The sequence below is a fragment of the Triturus cristatus genome, chromosome 7 (assembly GCF_964204655.1).
Source record: "Triturus cristatus chromosome 7, aTriCri1.1, whole genome shotgun sequence".
NCBI lineage: Eukaryota > Metazoa > Chordata > Amphibia > Caudata > Salamandridae > Triturus > Triturus cristatus.
The window spans coordinates 1,504,122,965-1,504,145,209 of NC_140590.1; the positions used below are offsets into that span (position 1 = coordinate 1,504,122,965).

Sequence of the window (22,245 nt, forward strand, 5' to 3'; positions counted from 1 at the left end):
TTTGTAGAATGGTTCAGGAAGTTTCATAGCACTGAATCAGCACTCATCACTACTGCGGATGCAATTCACAGCTAAGTGGATCAGGGAGGAGCTGCTAACCTGGTTCTGCTAGACCTGTCAGCAGCCTTTGATACCATAGCACCTGTGTTGTTGGTGCAAAGACTGGGGCAGACCAGGCTGAAAGATGTGGCCCTTAAGTTTCTGGAGTCCTTTATGTATGATAGAACTAATACTGTCAGCTATGGTGACTTCAGATCAACCCCTTTTCAGTCTCTGTATGTCTCTCCCCTGGCAAAAGTAGCTCACTTTTTCAGTTTCCAAATATCATCCTATGCAGATGATAACCAGATCATCGTCTCCATCTCTCATGACTGGGAAGATGTAGCGGACAGGTTAGGGGCTCGTAATCATGAGATTGACAAATGAGAAGAACTGGCCGAAGATGAATGGGGAGAAAACCGAGATAGTGGTGTTTGGAGTTGACAGCTCTATTTCGTTGGTGAGAGTTGGTGGCCAGATGCTTGTGGTACTCTGCCTATTCCAGTAGAGGGGGCTGAAAACCTGGGTATTATGTTTGATATCACCTTAACTTTTGACACCCAGGTTAACAGAATGGTAAGTTCCTGCTTTTAGATGATTAGAATTTTGAAGAAAATCATGCCTTTTGTTCCGGAAGAACTTTGGGTTTCAGTTGTTATTGGTCTCATCATCTCCTATTTAGACTACTGCAATGACCTGTATTTAAATATCAATAAATGTTTGTTAAATAGACTTCAAATCATTCTAAATGTGGCCCCACACCTGTTATTAGGTGTACCCAAACATGTATCAGTAAAGGAAGGATTAAAAGGTCTTCATTTGCTACCTGTAAAAAACGGGTTTCCACTGTGCTTGACACACAAAGCCCTTTACTCTCAGGAACCAAGCTACCTTATGACTGGCCTGAATTGGTATGCTCCAAGGAGATTTTCACGATCAGCAGGGTGCCATCCGGCAGTTGTCCCACGATGTAAGAAAGCTAGGTGGGGGGAACGTGATTTCACAGTGGCAGCAGCAGTGGGCAGGCTGTGGAACTCCCTTCCTGAACAGATGAGGAGCCTGAGCCCGCACCTTCTGTTTCGTACGCAACACAAAATTTGGCTTTTCACAGATTAGGATTTGTTAAGGGAGGAGGACCTTGCGGTATCTTCTTCAGAGCTACCACTGGTCTTTCTGTTTTTCCTCTGTTTATAGCGCTTTGATACCTTTCGGTTTAATGCGTTTAGGAATACTATAAAACAAATGATGACAGTTGGGCTTGCTCGCCATGCTCGCTCACCACAAGCCACTCATCCCGAACGTTTATGGCTACCACTTTCAAATTTCACCAGCCGCCACTGATGGCACCCAATTTTGCTTGTTATTTCTCATGTCTCTATGGTCTTTCACCAAGAGAGTATCTTTGCTAAATACTAACTGAAGTATCCGAATGAAGTGAATTCAGTACGTAATGCATTCTTATTCATCTCATAATCCTGATGGGACTGTGATATCTGTTACTGGCCGAATTAGAGCTGTTGGGAACATTGGCATTGGATACTTTGTGTCTGTGGTGAACAGGAGAAATTGAGTAGTTGAGTAGAGGTTTTCTCTGCTTCTCTGTGTCCCAGTCAAAGGGAGGAGGTTACAATTGTGAGCTCACAAGGGGATCTTTCACAGTGAGACAGAGTAGTCATTAGGCCTAGAAACATGGGCATGGTCATAACTTAATGATTCTGTGCCAACTCCTGCATGTTATTCTCCATTATGGACGAGGAATTTAGCAGGCAAAATGCCAGGATGAAAACTCCTGACCTACGACTCTCCAGTTGGACTCAAAGTCCAAGTTTGGCTAGTAAATTATTTTACTGGCTGAATTGGGATTACCAGCCGTCCTGTGATAGGCTTAGTTTATTTTTAATTGAGATTGATCAGATGCAAAGGATTTCTTTTTGGATCTAGTTGAGGCAAATATTTTACTAAGTACAGTGGAACAATGGATACCTCACAGAATACATAATAGTAACTACTGAATATGCCAATTGCCATTTATAAATTGGAACTGGAATGAAGCAGACTTTTCTCCAAAGACATTTGGCAGATGCCAAAAAAAGCATATGCCATCAACTGGAAATGCTAAGGTTACTAAAGCCCAAATCACCCACCTCACCCAGCCCTAAAATAATCTAAATCAAAGAAGCCTAAAAACAAGATCCAAATGTGGCTTGAGTGTGTAGACTGCTTAATCTATTTTCTGTGATTTAGATTGTGTTTGGGAGTGGGTTTACCATTTGTTTTTGGGGTGGTAGGAGCAGGTTTTTAAGTGCATGAAAAGCATTATTTAGTGATTTTAAATCCGGCTTCACATGCAGGGTTGGAACAAAACTGCTGAGTATTGGGTCAATCTGCAACTAAGGAGATTATGAGCTTAGCAGAAGCCTCCACCCCCCTCTGCACTCCGGTTTCAGACTAGGTTATTGAGCCTGGGGCCAGCGTACCCTGAGCAGGCCTTCCTCCTCCCCTCACACCTTGCACAGCTCTTCAAATTTAGGTTCACATGCTGTTAGTAACAGTTGTTTATTCACGTTTGTCCCTGCATTCTAATTGCTGCCGAAGGGCTATGGTTTCCATTTGACACGGGGCTTAGGGGTTGGGTTCTGGTAAGTTGATAGAGTTTGGGTTCTGATTGACTTCTAGGGCTAGGGTTACTGTTGAATCTAGGGCATAGGGCTTAAGTTCTTAATGGTTGATTGGACTAGGGTTCTGACTAGCTCCTGGGGCTATGGTTACTATTAGATCTAAAGTTCAGGGCTTGGGTTCCGATTGGGTGAGAGGACTAGGGTTCTGATTTGTACCTAGGGCTAAGGTCACTAATGGACAAAGGGTTTAGGGCTTTGGTTCTAATTGGTTGATAGGCCTAGGGTTCTGATTGGCTCCTAGGGCCATGGTTACCATAGGACCTAGGTCTTAGCGCTTGGGTTCTAATTGGTTGATAGGTCTAAGGTTCTGGTTGGCTCCTATGGCTAGGGCTAAGTTAGATTTTGAATGTTTGATAGGGCAAGGGTTATGTTTGACTCCTCTAAAGATCCTATAGGCTCTAATCATGGGAACCATAATGTTCCGATTGGTTATGGTTAGGGCTAGGGCTCCTATTGGCCTACAGTCACCTAATAACAAGGGCTAATAAAACCTAGGTCTCAGGGCATCCAGCATGGGTGACAGGTTAAGGGAGTTGCCTGTATGGACCTGTTAGGACCTGGAAATGGCCTAGTGCAAAAACTCTGCATCCCAAGCATAAGAATTTCAGCTGAGCAACCTCTCACATACAAAATCTTTATCTGTTAGTAATCCCTAAAATCCACCAACACCCCATATACATTCATTGAGTGATGTTAACTACTAATAAACCATCAAATAACGATCTAAGCGTTTTAACTGCTAAAAACAACCACAACATCAACACCACACAACCTATCACAAAAAATACAAGAATTAAAAAACCACTGCCCAAAGAACTTACAAACACATTGTCTCATGCCAGAAGGAAACTAAAAATCAAGGGAAGGCACAAATGTATGTTCACAAAGTTTCCAAATCGTACCTTCTCACCACAACCCCCATTCTCTACTCAAATCACCAGACAACACATCAGTTGCAACAACACTTTCCACCAAAAAAAAACACAAACATAGAAACATATCTCAAACTTATCATTTCTCTAACCAAACAATGTCTCTTCTACCTCCGCCAAAAGCCACAATACCTCTCACACCAGCCATACCAAAATTCCCTATGCCCCTGCACCTCCAATCATACTGCACTACACTTCATCCTCAAACCACCAGGAAATGAGGAAGAAAGAACCCAAAAAACCCAAATGCCTGCTCTTCAATGCAAGCTCCATGAACAAAAAGTACTTTAACATCTTTGGCCTTCTCTCAGAAAAAATCACGAGACCTCACCTTCATAGCAGAAAAATGACCCAGTGAAGATTTTGCACCCACACTTACATGCCACCAAGCCATCCCCTACATGTAATGTTAATTGAAAACCTCACCATGGTTGTGTCTGAATCCTTGATGATAAGATGTCACACCAACTATAACCTATTATTTTTTCTTAATATATAGACCATCATGCAGTAATGCCAACTTTAAAGATGTTTTACTAAATACAGTGACCAACACCCGTCTGGACCACCCAAACATATACATTCTAGAAGACATTGATATATGGCTTGGTATGAAGAATCGTACTTTAACCAAAGGTATCCAACCAATCTTGAAACACTTAACTGCCAACAAATCCTTTCTGGACCAACTCACTGTGTAGGACATACTCTAGATGTCATATGTGCACCCTCAGGACAAGCAACAGTTACAGGGAACTCCCCATAAACTGGAACAACCACAACATCATCACTTTCAAGATCAATGCACGTATCAGGAGCAACACTCGAAATACATCAAAAACCAACAACAACAAGCGCTCGTACAGACAATATAAAAACTAGACATTCAGCAACTCAAGACCTATCTTGAAAGAACACTAATAAAAATGAGGCCAAAAGACATATACACACCTTCTACAACTAAATGTCCACTGCCATTAAAAAAAAGTTATCAATAAAAAAGACATTCCGGGTTTACCACAAAAAAACATAACACATGGTTAATGACAACATCAAAAGAATGAAAATGTATCTCAACATACTGCAACACAAGTGGAAAAAAATCAAGAGATGAAATAGACAAAAGCACCGTACGCCACTATAACAGATCAGGGCCGGCTTTAGGGCAGTGCGACCGGTGCCACCGCACCGGGTGCTGGCTTCCTGGGGGCGCCGTGTTTGAAAGTTTATTATGCTTTTGAAGTACCTGCTGCAGCGTTTCTTTCCCCCGGCAATTACCAGGCCTCACATAAATGTCAAGATAACTCGTGTGATTAATTATCTTCCTGGAGAGAGATCGGCATTTTGTATAGTTGAGGTTTTGACTTAGGTGAAGTTAGTGCAGAGGGCCTGCTGCAAAGAACGTGTACCAAGTAGATTACAGAGTGCGTATGATGTAAACAGATCAGCAGTTTACTGCTTTCAAAAGAGACATCCTTTTGTTACTTGCAATTTATAATTTAAAGTCCTAATATAGAATAGTGAGCGATTAACTTTCATCCTAGAACTGCATACACACTGCAAAGTATACATTATTAGAACATTGATTAATGTTGCAAGAAGGGTTAATTTGGCTAGAAATCGATTCTTCTTATTAAAGAAAACTCCCAACTATGCTGTTTCTTTTTCGACTCTGAGTTTGTGCTTCTCCACACCAAGCACTCTTAATCTATACTGCCTAACAGTATGGATGACATGTGACTCCTACACTTTTGGGGCCCGATTCACAGAATTAACTTAAGACTAAATCCTAAACTTACTACTTTGTGGTATTCACAGAATGCACTTACTACTTTTGGTATTCACAGACTGCACTTACTACTTTTGGTATTCACAGAATGGATTTACGACTACTAACTTTACGTCCGCACTCGGGCCGGAAATTCCGGCCCGAAGGCGGGGCTTCTGGCCCGGCGGCGGGGCTTCTGGCCCGGAGGCGGAGCTTCCGGCCCGGAGGTGGAGATTTTGGCCATGACTAAATCTCCGCCACTGGCCGGAATCCCCACCTCCGGCCCGGAAGCTCCGCCTCCGGCCCGGAAGCCCCGCCTCCGGCCCGGAAGGTCCGCCTCTGGGCCGGAAGCTCCGCCTCCAGGCCGGAAGCTCCGCCTCCGGGCCGGAATTTCCGGCCCGAGTGCGGAAGTAAAGTTAGTAGTCGTAAATCCATACTGTGAATACCAAAAGTAGTAAGTGTAGTCTGTGAATACCAAAAGTAGTAAGTGCATTCTGTGAATACCACAAAGTAGTAAGTTTAGGATTTAGTCGTAAGTTAATTCTGTGAATCGGGCCCTTAGTCCTTTGGCTTGTGTAACATTTCCTATACACTTATTTACACACATATGATTGATTGTCTCTGTGTAATGTGTGTGTGATGCAAAGTGCTCGGACACCCTACACTGGTATGAGTGGCTCTATATAACTAATTCAATGCATCTGAGAGAGCGTGGTTATGGGGACTTGGTCACTGTTAAAGGGTGCTAGTGAAAGAATCCGTGGTGGAGGTGGTCATTGGGGGGGCGCCAACAAACATTGCCGCACAGGGCGCCACCAGCACTAAAGCCGGCCCTGTAACAGATCCTACCATAGAGCCATCAGAACCACAAAAAGACACCACTACGCCACATGCATAGCAAAAGCCGGCTACCCTTCTAAAGGTTTACATAAATTTCTAACAGAATTGAGAACTCCAGAGTGCCAAAACACAGAAATGCCACAATCACAGGACTTCTTCGATAAATCTCCAATTAACTGATCACAAGAATTAAAAAGATTGAAAATTACCTTAAGGAGAACACGGACGGCACCTCAACAACACATTACCTAACCACCATAGAAAGAGACAACAATAATCATACATTGATGTATGCTTTCAATATCATATCATAAAAGATTTCCTCACTATTATCATTGCAGCCAGACCATGAGGATCACCTTCAGATCCAGTACCTACAAAGTCTTTAAAGATATACTTTGCACAACTTGTGCAGAGAAAGTAGTCAGATTCCTACTCAAACAGTCTCTGCACCTGGGTTAAGTCCCATCTAAGCTTCAAACCTTAATCTTCCAATCCAGTAAACTACAAGCTCACAACAAATGCACCATTCCTATGAAAATGTTTTGAGAGTGCATTGTTTCTCAACTCTCAATCTTTACAGAACATAATGACTTAATGTCAGACCAACAGTCCAGCTTCAGAGCAGGCAGTGGCACAGAGTCAGCCATCATATCCATCTGCAATGATCTGAAACATCATATTGAATGTGAATAGAGTAGCTGTCTTGTTGTCTCTGGATTTATTGGCTGCATTTGACACTTTTCACCACCACATGCTGCTACAAGAACTCCACTATCTCGACATCTGTGAAAATGCTCTAAAATGGGTTGATTCATCTCTCACAGACAGAGTGTAGTTTACCTATCACCTTTCACATCTGCTCTTCACACACAACACTGTGGTGTCCCTCAGGAGTTCATCATATCTCCTCTACTATTCAATATCTACCTAACCCTCTTATCAAACCGGATTAAATCCTTTAACCTCAACTCTTCCATATATGCAGATGACCCCTAAATCATTTAAAAAATAGATAGCACAGAAAACCTCTACTGATTTAAAACGTAATACTGCCTTCAGCCCATAAAAATATTAATCATGAATAACCATTGAATGCTCAATACTGCAAAGACAGAGAAAGACAATGGAAAAAATACCAGCCTGCCGGCATACGGCCTAGAGAACTTGAGGTCCCTCCAACAACATCAAAAGAAGTTAAAAACCAGCAGGCAAGCATGGAGTCAAACCTATCCTTTATACCACATTAAACAACGTCAAAAAGAGTACCTTCTATGCAATGAAAACACTACATTACGTTTTCCCATACCTTGCATACTTGCATACCAAAATAAACTGAAATCCATCCTCACACTCGTAATCTCAAAGCTTGTCTATGCCAACTGCCTTTACCTTGGACCACCCACGTTCATCATACACAAAACACAATGTATATGAAATGCTGCTACAATGCTTCTTTTGCATCTTCTCCCAAGAGAAAACATGTCCCCAGTCCTGCAACTACTCCAATGGCTACATATAGCTACAAGGGCATTATTCAAAGCACTCTACATTACCCACAGAGCCTCCAACAAACAGGACACTATACCTACAAGTTAAATTCAAGCAATATAAACAAAATAGAACTTTGCTCTCCAAGCTTGCACCACTTATCATCATACCACCTTACCATAAGAAATATGTACCAGGCACTGCATTCTTGGTACAATCTGCCAAGCTCTGGAACTCAGTATTAGCAAGAAGTAGAATCACCCAGGAGCATGCATACTTCCAAAGACAATTGAGAACATGGCTATTTCCAAGATAACTCACATCCTGGCGAAAGAGCCCTAAAAGACAGCCACACCCTCAGATGCTATCTTCAGCTTACATCCCAAAGATTAGAAACTATCCAACCAGGAAACTGCTTTCTATAAGCAGGTAAGCTCAGAAGGGCTGACATATGATTTGCAAGGGCATTATATACTTATCTAATATCAAATATAACATTTAAGGCCCACAAAATTACTTTGACCATAATTGTCAGTGGTAAGTGCCAATGGCAATTGTAAGTTACACCTCTTACATTCACATGAGATATATCTTCATTGAGGTTGTCCATTTCCAGTGCTGTACAGACATAACAACAGAAAACATCAAATTACCAGGCACTGAATAACTGAAGTGATCAAATCAAATCAAATAAATCTTTATTCGGTCAGATATACGACCATAAAAACTCATAGAAGAGATACATTTAACAAACATCAAGAATATAAAAAGCATAAAAGTAACAATTTAAATATCGTATAAAATCTTAAAACCCACATTGCCCATTTAAATTCATTATACATACCTAATTCACCAACTGAGCAATATATCATAGAGAGACACGAAAAAGCCATTAAATATCAAGTAAAAACAAATCATGCAAATTCAACATTGCCTAATTTAGTTCATTGTGCATACCTTTTTCTCAAACTCAGTGCCTGAATAATAAAATGTAAAACTGCGTAGCAAATCGATGGGGACTCTAGGCACTGCAAAAAACCCAGCCCTTCAAGGTGTTAGTTAAAAGACCTCTGTTTAAGAGTTGGGGTGCATAAATTGATATCTATAAGCTGCATAGAGTGGACAGAATAATATAGAATGCTTAGTAGGTGATCGGAAATCCTCTGCCAAAAACAAGGGGGCAGAGAGGCAAACCAAGAGCCTGTGGGTGGAAAAGCCACTAAATAGTGAATCATATTCATATGAAAACATGACAGATAAAATCTATGCTGAGGGGTTTCAATCCACCAATGGTAAGGCTCCATACCAGTGTGCTTAGAAACATCTAAATACTGTTGAACTGATATCATATCAAAGGAATTTTTCGTTTCTAGCTTTTCTTTACGTTTTAAAACCTTCCGCTTAATCTGCCCCTTGGTTAGAGTACTAATGTTTCTCATATTTGCCCATACGTCCAAGAGCCCCATATCATGTTTGACAATTCAGAGGACTTTAATCAAGTCACCACTGCAGGTACAAAATACCTATACACTCTGACCGCTTCTTCGCATCTCATAGTGACACTCGGATACAGGATGATAGTAAAAATGCCCATCCCACCAGATCTCTCCCCTTTTCTCTCCCTCCAATTATGCCAGCACAGGACCACAATTGTACACAAAATCTCAGCTAGGACAACCCAGTGCAGTAAATAGCTGGGCAGACTATAATCATAAGAAACACCACAAAAGGACCTGCAGAAATGTTGATAGCTGCCAGCATACTGAAAACCATAAAACAGCGCATCTGTCGCTCACACTTCATCATCCACCCCACTGTGACGTGCTGCATCTCATACAATGAGAACTGCACTTCAGTGGTTCTCACTCACAACATGGAAACACTTCCCACATAAGATCACAAAACAAACGCAGCAACTTTTAACCCCACAACCTACATGGCATAGCTTACTACACATGTAGATTGGTTCTTCAGTGACCAACATAGGGGTAGTAAGTGCTACATAAATGCTGCAATACAATACAACTGAAAAAAAGGATTTTGCAACAAGGTCAGTCACTGAGTCTCTGTTGATCTTTCTGTCAAGTGTTCTCAAGGACCCCATATGAAGGACCAATGCTGTTCCTAATCCTTACAACCAGTAAAATGCCAGGCGTGGGTTAAATTCATCTTTTTGTTTCTGAACTCTGCTTCAAGAAAAACACGCATTAACAAGATGCAAAAAAAAGTGCACCAATCCTTTCTGAACTGGCACAGTGCAGGAAACAGCACCATGATGATCAGGCCCGTTCCGTAGTGCCAGGGCTTTAAGTGGGTCGGGTCCTGCCGGTGCTGAGTACCGACAGTTTTTAAAAAGGGGACGTCGAGCCCGGTCCTTATCGAGCTCTCTTTTCATGCCCCGGCACGGATGCTCTGGTTTTAACACAAACTGTAGCGTTGGAGTGAGCATGCTGCACTATTGTGTAAACAGATGTGCTTATGCTCACTTCTTAATCAAATGGAGAGTGCTAAAAGATGGGACTGACATGAAGTCTGAGATCCCTTCTATACTGGTCTTTTTAGCGAGACAGGCCTGACGAGAGTTTCTCTGCTTCAGCCCTGCAGGGCTTTAGGGGATCAGTCTACACTGTAGACTCCACAGTGTAATGATCCCTGAAGCAGCCGTCCTGGCCTTTTTCGGGGACGTTTGCTGCTCTGGCTCCTAAGTAAATAAAAAGGCAAAGGATGAAAGTAAAAGACACAGACCTCTCTACGTCAGACATCAGGATGAATGGAGAGGCGTGTGATGGAACAAACAAATCGCCAGTCAGGGCCGGCTTTAGTGCTGGTGGCGCCCTGTGCGACAATGTTTGTTGGCGCCCCCCAATGACCACCTCCACCACGGATTCTCTCACTATCACCCTTTAACAGTGACCAAGTCACCATAACCACACTCTCTCAGATGCATTGAATTAGTTATATAGCGCCACTCATACCAGTGTAGGGTGTCCGAGCACTTTGCATCACACACACATTACACAGAGACAATCAATCATACGAGTGTAAATCAGTGTATAGGAAATGTTACTTAAGCCAAAGGACTGAAAGTGTAGGAGTCACATGTCATCCATACTGGTAGGCAGTATAGTTTAAGAGTGCTCGGTGTGGAGAAGCACATACGCAGAGTCGAAAAAGAAACAGCATAGTTGGGAGTTTTCTTTAATAATAAGAATCGATTTCTAGCCAAATTAACCCTTTTTGCAACATTAATGAATGTTCTAATAATGTATACTTGCAGTGTGTATGCAGTTCTGGGATGAAAGTTAATAGCTCACTGTTGTTTATTAGGACTTTAAGTTATAAGTTGCAAGTAACAAAAGGATGTCTCTTTTGAAAGCAGTAATCTGCTGACCTGTTTACATCATATGCACTCTGTAATCTACTTGATACAAGTTCTTTGCATCAGGCATATTAACCCTCTGCACTAACTTCACCTAAGTCAAAAACTCAACTATACAAAACACTGATCTCTCTCCAGGAAGATAATTAATCACACGAGTTTTCTTGACATTTATGTGAGGCCTGGTAATTGCAGGCGGAAAGAAACGCTGCAGCAGGTGCTTCAAAAGCATAATAAACTTTCAAACACGGTGCCCCCAGGAAGTCAGCACCTGGTGCGGTGGCATCCGTCACACCGCCCTAAAGCCGGCCCTGTGGTCAGCCACCTACAAAGGAATGAGAGGTCCCAGGCGAATGCTGTCGATGGATGGTGGGAAGAGAACAAGGGGGAAGGTTCGACCCCTATTGAGAAGCAGATGGGGTGCTGTGAGAGGGAGCAAAAAAGTGAGACTGAGTAACAGAGATAGGAGTACATGCAGAGATAGTAGGGGAGTAGCAAAAACAGTACCATCACAGGGAGAACCCGAGAGACTGAAGGAGACAGGCAGAGCGACAGAGCACCCGGATAGCAACAGGGAAGTAAACAACAACGAGAGGGGCTAACATAAACATACGGAGAGTCACAGAGGGGACTAGAAATCGAGAGGATTAACCACAAGAGCATAGAGAAGGCGTGGGTGGGATGGCTAGAAGAGACAGCGAGGGAGTAATAGAGACAGTAAAAAGCAGCATACAGATGGATTAACGGAGGTTGAGAAGACTGCCGGAGAGGGAGGGGCTGGCAGACAGGCGAGACATTCTGAGTGAAAGAGTAGCAGAGTAAAGACAGGAGGCCATGTACTGTATCACAAGTAAGTGCAGAGCACCACCAGGGTAAAAGTGCTCTCAGTCAAGTTCCAAACAAGATGCAAAGTCCAATCACAACAGGGTGATCAGCACACTCTATATTCAAAAGATTCGAGTTAAGTAATGACATTCGTCTTTCCCATTCCAAATAATCATAACAAGTTTCATGTAGACATGTTGTTACATTTACAAATCCTTTATTCTTTTTTAAATCTTTAAGACGTAGCTTTTATTCACTAATTTGGGAAATAGGATGCTTTTTCCCCATCATCTTTGCACCACATAGATACTACCCCTACAGTATAATAATAGCGGAATTGTGTGTCTAAGGCCTCTCTGTAAATCTTTTTTAAGATGCAAAGTCCTCCCACCTCAGGGCCGTATAAAATGATCGAAAGGTTTAAGTGCAAAAACCACCACCTTTTACGAAACGTGATTGCAAAACCAAACATGAAAGCGCAGCACTGCAGCCGCCGGACGTTTGTTTTCTTTCTCTAATTGCCAGCACTAACTTTTCCTCATAAAATGTTCCATGGCTGTACAGAACCATTATTGGACCATGAACATGCAACGCTCATCCTTTAGCATTTAGCAATTTACCAACTACTGTATAACATTTATGCAGTTTTGAATTGACATACCTGTGCTTTTAAAACACGGATACCATTCTGTGGTATCACTTTGTACTGAATTTCGCATATTACTTCTAATTATGTCCCTGCGAAATTGTATTTCTGTCCTACTCCTAAGTCCATAGTTACAAGGTGATGTTTGCTTGTTGACAAGTGGAATTCCCTTAGGAAAAGTCTAGACGCTGTAATTGCATTCAGTCACCTTAGCTAAAAAGAAATTCAGCTTTTGAAAGTATTTATTTGGCGAATTGATTAAATGTTACTAGCCACCCAGTAGTAACCTCAAGGTTCCATAGGAGAGGATACATAAGATAACAGATAATTCATCAAAATGCATGTGTTGCCTTAAATGTCACCACATATGCCATAATTAAATTTCCAATGAAACATATTATTGTGCTATATATATATATGAAAGTGTTGGGTCATGTGGAAAATATACCTTGACGCAGTACTCCTAACAAGAGGTAGGTATTGCTAAACTCCCCACCCTCCCCAAGTTCCTCACCCTACAATGTCCAACATTCTTTCTCTTCTACCTCATTCCTCTTCACTGGATACCTCTTCCTCACTGCCCTTGCTCCTTCTTTTACCCTCATTCCTTTCATTCCAGCATTCTCCATTCTTCAGTCTTAGCTTCTCCTTCACTCCTCTTCAGCCTTCCTTCTTCCCCTTTCAGCACATCTCTCCCCTTCTCCTCAACCCTGACTCTTCTACCTTCACTCCATTGCTTTAAGTGGGCCAGGTCTCACCGATGCTGTGCACCTGCAGTTTTAGGTCTCGCCTGAGCCAGCGCTTTAGTGCTGCTCTGGCGAGAGCTATAGAAAGCGATATTTGGAAGTGCAAACTAGTGCTTTTGAGGCCACCAACTACAGTGCATGTGTGCCGGGCGCGCGCACCATTTGTCAGCCTGCTAATCACTTTCGCGGCCGCTTTGATGTTCTCAGTGAGCAGCGCAGCCACTGAGAATATCAAAGGGGCCGCAATAGTGCTCACCATATGCCAGGCTTCCCTGTAAATAAGCCCCCCGAGTTTTCAGGCTGCGCCACAAACGCACTGTGAGTCTGAGCACATTACCTTCCGGTAATTTCCCAGCCTTCGAGCACCGCTTTGCTTGCCAATGATATGTGATCTTACAAAACGCGTGGAGTTCTAGCAACAAGTCCAGCATGTAAAACGGGGCATAACTGGTGAACCCAGATGCACCAAAAGGCCGCTAACCTTCAGGCCTCTATCTCTTGGTGCCACTGCACCACCTGCACCAACGGATGCTCGCCCCTGCAAGGGTGAAACTGTTCCAATAGTGCCAGTTGTTTATACTTTTCTAATTGAAACCAGTAATTATAGCTGTTGGCCTTTTCCCTTGCTGAACTTCCCGCTACTTAAGAGATTCCGCAATGCCCCCCCACATTAAAGGGGGTGTTGGTTAACACTTAAGGATGCTTCAAGTGTTCCCCCTTAATGTGCTAGAGCCCCACTCGTTTTGTAAGATCACGTATCATTTGGCAGGCAAAGAGGCGCTCGAAGGCTGGGACATTACCGGAAGACAATGTACTCAGGCTCACAGAGCGTTAGTGGCGCAGCCGGGATTGATTCCATTTTCTGCACGCCTGGTATAACAGGTCTGATTTTGTATAGGGGAACTATTTCTGAAACATAAAAAACACCAACCCTCCAACAACAGCTCTCTCAGTTAAAAAATATGAAACACCCAATTATTTGTTGCAGAACGTATTGCACGATTTGACCCCCGCCCTCCAGTTGCGTTTTTGGTAGGGCCGAGCGTTAGTTTCTCTTCATTTCACTTGGTTGGTAGGTAGGTGGTGGTGTGATCTTGCCTTTAACTCACCCCCCAGGATGCGTTGCAGCTGCGCCCGCAGATGGTGTCAGGTTTTACAGAGTTAAATGAGGCCCATAAAACGGCTTCATTCGGATGAAATGAGCTAGAAATCACAGCATTAGGAATACAGCCTCCCTCGCCCCACACACACAGATCTGTGAGTTCACACTGTGCTGGTAGGAGTGAGGGGCTCAGTGTGGCTTTGGGGAGCTAGATTTTGCAAATCCACCCCAAGGCGCTGGGCAGGGGAGGGGGAAGTGCCCTCGGCTGACCTGACCTCCCTGTAACATTGGAAACCACTGAGCCGGCGGGTGGCACATGTTTGAAAGGTTCTTTCCTGTCCTGGGGGGGTGAGGTCAAAGGTTGGACACATGCCCAAGCACCGCAAATCTGAGCGGCCCAAAAAGGGCACCCTACCGCGCCGCCCCCACGCTATCTCAGCATGACCCGAGAATGGAGCCTAATATTGTGCTTCCTGCCACATGGCCTGTGCTTCAAAGCGCTGTATGTCACGGATGTCCCCATTACATAACGACACCCATTTGCGAGACCGCAGAAATGTCGAAAGGCAGAGTTGATATTGCGCAATCGCGAGCACGGAGTGACAGTTCGCCCAAGTGTCCGTAGTCCTTGGTGGGAATTCAAGTTGACAGTTGCCGCTCGTTATATTGGATGCATTTCAACAAATGAGTTTTTGCACACAGCAAAGAAGAACAAGCATTTGCAATGCATTAGGTCTCGCATTTACGCGAGTTTGAGCTATTGACATTGCAAATGACAATGCCTATTGACATTGTCATTTACAATGCAAATAGCTTTAACTCCTGTAACTGCGAGACCTATTGCATTGCAAATGCTTGTTTAAAGAGGGCCTCAAAACAGGTCTCTATCTGGCTCCTTTTTGTGCCCTGGGCACAGGCGGTCAGTTATTTTCAGGAATGCAGTGACAGCAGGCACATCGATGTGCGTGTGCTCACACTGCTCACTTCTCACTAGTGGAGAAGTTACGGCATGCGGTCATGCCAGGTGAGCGGTGTAGGGGACGGGAAATCCTTTAAAGAGAGTAACTTTCTCTCTGGATTTCCCTTCCCTTTTTTAAACTAATGAGCAGCAATATCGTTGTGGTGTCACCAGGGCTTTAAGTGGAAGCTTTTTCAATACTATATACAAGCCATAGTTGCTGCTTATTTATCTTATACAACTAGCGATTGAAAAAGCCTATAGTCCTGACTTGTAGGTATGATGTTACTTGTTGAATGATATATCTGGATGCAATGACAGAAACAGCAAAATACAAGTTTGGTGGCACAGATTTTTAGCTTAGGTGTTTATAAGCCACTCCCTTAATTACAATTGGCCACGCCCCTTAGAGAGACCCCCAGTTTTTTCTTCCCACTTAAAGCCCCGCTTCACTCCTTTCATCACATCCAATCTTCTTCAGCCTCGCCTCTTCTCCCTTTGGCCTTTTTCTCTGCTTCACATGCCCTCACCATTCTTCTCCCTAGTTTTGCTTATTTCATCTCCTCAACTGCTGTGAGAAACCCCAGCAAAATAGCTACAATGGTTATCTTCAAGGGTTTTTGGAAACCTTGCAATAGATTTCTAATTAATGTAAATCATTTGTATATGTTTTTCTAAAGTGTTTGTTATAATTTCGTATGATTAATAAAGATAATTTTCCGCTATTTTATTATCCTTTGCAGAGTGAGACCTCATGATTTTCTTAAGCACATAGTGCTAGTACCCACGTTTTGGCCACACCCCTAATTGGATTGGCCACTCCTCTTTAACATGTTTGTCACGCCCCTTTTAGAGCCCCCAGTTTTTTCATCCTGCGTAAAACCCTGCAGAACGCCAGTGCTCCTGCGGCTCCATCGTTTAGATGATGCACAACATATTAATGCGCCAGGCATATAACCCATGCATTGCATCCAATGCATTAACATACACTGTGGCACTTTACACAATTATATCACATTTATGCATCGGTAATATTCTGCTAGAAAATGTAACCATCGCATCATTTAGTAGAAAAATAAATCGATGAACCAAAGTAAAAATTCAAAACCAAAATCAAAGATGGCACATTTGGACACATTAAATACAAGCTACCTAAGCCATAAAACGTGGCAATTGAGACCACCAGCTTACGGAAGGCAGTGCGCAGAATCGTCCTACCTTTAACCACATTTACCTTCACAGTGCACATTAAAAAAAAAAACGACTCAACAAGTATTACTTGCAAATAATGAACTCTTTTAGACGGGCACGTGGTTAACAATACTAACATTCAAAATCGTGGTTTGTTTTCCAACACGTGGTATATATTATTCATTAAAGAGGATAACGTTAAAGAGGACAACGTAACTGTCTTCCGTCAGCAGCCCGCTCTGAGCTCTGCACTTTCCGAGATATGAAACTAGTTGAAATAGGACGGGCGTGAGTAAAAGCAGAAAGTAGCACCGCACCTTACCTGGCAAATGGAACTTCCTGTGATGTCCATGAGGGAAAAATGTACGAACTATTCATCAACTATTTTTCTTCAGGATGTCTCTGTAGTTATTTTTACGAGTGTTATGCAGCCACACCTGTTTCATTAAACCGTGCACGTTCGTAGCGCAAGGGACAGCAGAGGTTGTAGATGAAAAAAAAAAAAAACAACGGTCACTTCCTCATACGCGGCGGCAGAATAGAAATCTGAAACTGCCTTCATAAACACGAGTAACAAAGCAAAGTGGGGGGAGCAGGAGAGGCAGGTATGTCTGGTACACGGTATGTTTTCTCTTGGTTTATCCCGGGGCGCGCCTAGTTTTGGCTTCCAGTTCACTTCCCTAACGTCTCTCTCTCTCCGAGTACACTTTGAAAATGATTAAAAGCGAGGAAAAGGGCTCTTACCTGGCGAGGAGAGGGCACGCATACCTTCAATGAGTAGTACCTTCAATGATGATGGTAACCAATCACAGGAAAAATACCATTAAAGGTTTACAGGAGTCAGAGAGTTTTGTGGCATTTTTCTTTTTTCTGACTTGACATTGGGGGTGTGCGAAATTTGCATAATTACTGCTAACATTATAACACGAAATGTCAGTGAATTACATGAAATGTGACTACTTGCTCAAACAATAATAGGAAGACACATTTAGCATTAAAAAGTAATTCGAAATGGCATGACGTGTGTGCCAAATCTGATCAGAAAGTGGCACTCTAGCATGCTACTTACTAGCTGTGTTCCACTTGTGTTCTCATTAAACCAACTCCATCCATCCCATTCCTGCCTATCCTTCCCCTCTTTTCAACTTTTTAAAAACTTTTATGTCTCCTTTTCGTACCCCTGTGCTTTTGCTGTTCGATAGACTTTATTTAGCACTATAGTATACATCAACACATGAAAAGGAAAAAATATAAGAAGAAACCAGTATTTGCTAAATGCATGAAACATTAAAACTTCAAAGTATTTATATATTTAAATAGGGGGGAATAGGAGAGGGGAGAGGGAAAGAACAATTCTGAGATATAAAATATAAATAAGTATAACCACGCCATATTAACATGTCCTCATCTACTTCACAACATAGGAGAAAACTATAAAACAATTAGCTTTAATAGATATAAAAATACATTTAAGTGCAATAGAAGACAGAGAATAAAATAATTTTGCAGGATAAAAATTCTCAGTTAATATAGAAGTAGTGTCGCACACAGTACCACTAACTAGATTAAGAAAAAGAGCAAGAGGTAACCTTAACAAGTATCCATTTTATGATGTAAACATACAGAATCCCACCACATTTTGTATGATAATTAGTCTGATGATTTCCGATTTAGAACAATTTTCTGAAATGCAAGTGTCAATAAAATGTCTAACAACTTATCACTGGGAAACAAAAGAACAAGGGACTGAAGTAAAGTACCACAAATAAATAAAGGATTTTGAAAGAAGGTTGTATATTAAAAATTCGTTAAATTTGGGACCAAAGCCTATGCCAAAATGAAAGTGTCTTAAAACACTGAAATAACATATGCATAAAATCTGCCTGAATAAAATCATACAACCAACATTTAAGCAGAACCATCAGCGGAGAACTTAAAACATTGTACAGGAGTGAAGTAACATCTGTGATAAATTAAGAATGAGGATTAAGTAACACTAGCTGATCTAGACATTTTTAGAAATATGTGCCCATATTTTATCCCCCCAAAAACATCCCAACAGACCCTTAGGCCTTTCTCTCATTAAAGTTTGACCTTGGATTTGGTTCTAGAGGGGTCAGGCTTCAAAATATATATATAAATAACATATGCTCTAGGGCCTGAACTAAGGAGCTCAGTAAAGAGAAGAAAGGAGAAAGGTCCTAACCGAGATGGAGAGGATTCAATGGAGAAATTCTGGTCCAAGATCACATTCATCAATAAACTAAAACGAGAGTAGAAAGACTTTGGACAATGAGAAATATGACATAATTGAGGAAAAGAAAGAGGAGCATTATCCTGAAAGAATTGATACATGAGCATAAGGCCTTTATTAATGCAAGCATGCCCAAAAATAGGTCTATTGTTAATTTGGATAAAAAAATTGTACCATAGCGGCATGTGAAGAAATATGGAGGTAGACAATTGAATAAGAAGAAAAGTGGACCTAATCTAATAAACTGTATGCTTTAAGATGGGAGAATGAAAAAATTACTTTAAAGAAGAAAGGGACAAGACTGAATTATAAGTAAAGGGCAGAAGGAAAGTTTGTTCAAGTTCCAATCATAATAGAGAAAAAGGGGAATCCCTTGAGAAGTCAAATGACCAGGGTGCCGCAAAATAAAAGCTCTATGATAAGAAAAGAAATCTGGAAAATTAACTCCACCAGCCGTTTTAGGACATTGCAAAGTAGTCAGAGCAATTTGTGTTTTTTTATGATTCCATAAAAACTTTTGTAGTAATGAGTTAAACTGTTTAAAAAAGGACTTGGGGGTATGAATTGGTAACATAGAAGGAAGAAATAAAAAGATAGGAGAGATCATTATTTTAATAGCATCTAAACGACCCCAAAACAATAAATAATAAAGGATTCCAAGAGGACAAAATATTGTTAACTTTCATTGTTAATTCTTTGAAATTAAGTCGTATAGTGTCTGAAAATAGAATTTGTAACCCAATTATCTAAATATTTAATTTTAACAGAGGCAAACTATTGAAAACCTGTAATAAAGTAGGGCTGACTAAAGGTGTATTAAGTAAGAGGAAGAATTTCTGTTTTGCTTTTATTAATTTTATATCCAGAGACCTCTGAAAGTAAAGAAAATTCTTCCAAAAGAGCAGGTAAAGATCTTTCCGGAGAGGAAATAAACAAAAGAATATCATTCACATATGCAGTGAATTTTAAGTGATGATCCTCAGAAATGAAACCAGAAATAGAAGGGTTAAGATGAATCCAGGAAAGAAAGGGTTCAAGTGCCAAAACAAACAATGAAGGAAATAACAGACAGCCCTGCCTCACACTTCTATATAGACTAGAGGAAAATAGGAAGAAACGTTCTATTTACTAAGATCGCCGCTCGAGGAGCTTGATTCAAGAGAGAAACATTAGCTATAACAGTACGTCCAAAACCATGCCAATTTAATAACTGAAGCACACATTCCCAACTAATCCTATAAAATGCTCTTTATGCATCTATTGTGACAGCCACAAGCAAGGATACAAATAAAGAGGCTTTACTAAGAACATTAATTAATAAACAAGAATTATCTGATATCAGCCTACTCTTAATGAAACAAAATTGTTCCCACTATAAGATAGATGAGGAGTGATTCTAAACGTAGAGCAAGGAGCTTAGCAATAATCTTATAATGTATGCTAAACAAATAAATAGGCCTATAGTTTTTGCAATCATGGGGATCTCTAGACCATCCTTGTGAATGAGACATATTATATCCTCCTGGAAGGTTCCGGCTGTAGAAGAGAAATTGGCAAAATGATTGAAAAAGCTAAATAAATAGAGAATAAGAGTAGTAGAAAAGTGGAGATAAAACTCCACTATAAAATCCTCAGGTTCCAAGAGTTTTCCCCAATTTCAATACTCTGAATGTTTAAGAAACTTCATCTAAAGTAAGATCTTTCTCTAAGGAAAGAAAATCAAAATGAGTTGAAATATGATGAGAAATTTGGCTTAGGTAGTCTGAAACAGTAGAAGATTGAGCCGACAGCTCAGATGTATATAAGGATTGATAGAAGTTAACAAATTACTCTAAAATATCCTTATGACTAGTAAGTGAACTACCCTGCGCATTCAGCACAGATTCAATAACTCATCTCTCTTTTCGAATTTTGAGATAATTCGCTAATAATTTAACTGCTTTATCCCTCCTGCCCGTAATACCTTGTACTTCTTCCAAAGAAGTTAAGAAGCAGCTTCATTAGTAGAAATAGAGTTACATTTTTGTTTTGTTTGTACTAAATTATGAAGATCAGAAGGCAATTCAGAAGAAAAATTTTGTCTAAGGATTTAATGGGCGAAAGCAAAGCAGTATGCTCCTTAGCACAACTGTTTTTCAACTGCGAAACATAATTTGAATTAAAGTCCCTTGCCGATGCTTTAAAAGTATCCCAAAGTGAAGAAGAAGAAATAGTAGGTTCATAATTAAAAGAAAAATGTTCAGAAGTAAAAAAAATAAAGGAACTAGAAAATTGAACATTTTGTAGAACAGAGTTATTAAACCTCCATCTATGAGAAGAGGAACAGGGAGGAACAAAATCCAAGTCCGCAAACATTGTAGCAGGATCAGAAATCATAATAGGATAAATATAAAATTGTATAAGATGTTGGGAAAGAGATTTTGAAAGGAAAACGTGGTCTAATTGTGAAAGTGGACCATTAGAGGACGTATTGCAAGTAATATTCCCTGGTGTAGAGTTACAAAGTCGCCATGAGTCCACTAGGGCACTATTATTAAGTGTAGAAAAGAATTGTCTATGCATTAACTAGGACAAAAATCGGATAGAAGTGCATCTATCTAAATAAGGATCTATGATTTTATTGCAATCACCACCCAAAATAAAATGTGAATTTTGATATTGTGTACATTTCCTGGCTATAATGGTCCTAAAATGATGATTGTGGCATGCAAGAGCATATACGTTTAACACAGTAAGTGGTACATTATCAATGAGAAGGTGAACAAGAATCCATATCATCTATTTCCTCTGAGGTCAGAGTAACATTAGGTGATTTGTTAGACAATATAACAACCCCATTCTTTTTTTTCAGTGAAGGAGAAACAAACACATTTCTCACCCAGGTTCTTTTAAACTTTAAATCTTTCAATTCAGAGAAGTGAGTTTCAAGAAGGAGAACTAGATCTGGACTAGATTTGCCAACTTACGATAAAATTCTCTGTCATTTCACCAGATTAATAGATCCTTTAATGTTCTAAGATATTACCCGAAATTATATATGAGAAATCAGAAATATATTTCTTTATAACATTGAAATAAATAGGAAAAGGCAAGATGAAGACCAAGGAGAAAGAAGTAGAGATATATAAGGAGAAAAAAGGGGAAAAGAAAGATGAAAAACAAAAAGAAGAGATAGTACATATCCAAGAAGGACAACTGCAAAAACATTCCTGAATAAGTCACAAAAAAAGATATTTGGGGTGAAGAAGATACATGAAACAATGACACACTGGATAGGGATGTTATCCACCGCACATCCTGGCCAAATACACTCAGGAGGAAGAACCGCACAATGGAAACATACAAGAAGGATCTGTAAGGAGAAACAACAAATAAAATATCATATTAAAACATTAC

At 40.9% G+C, this 22,245-nt stretch overlaps 1 protein-coding gene across 1 annotated transcript in view; it reads right to left on the reverse strand.

The window, feature by feature from the left end:
- LOC146812254 (formin-H-like) overlaps nt 1–17,080 on the reverse strand; it is a 637,557-nt gene extending 620,477 nt beyond the window's left edge. The window contains exon 1 of the mRNA XM_085614569.1: nt 16,918–17,080. Coding sequence (XP_085470695.1) covers nt 16,918–16,947 — 30 coding nt within the window. The 5' untranslated portion in view covers nt 16,948–17,080. The remainder of the gene's footprint in view (nt 1–16,917) is intronic.
- Nucleotides 17,081–22,245: the final 5,165 nt, after the last annotated feature.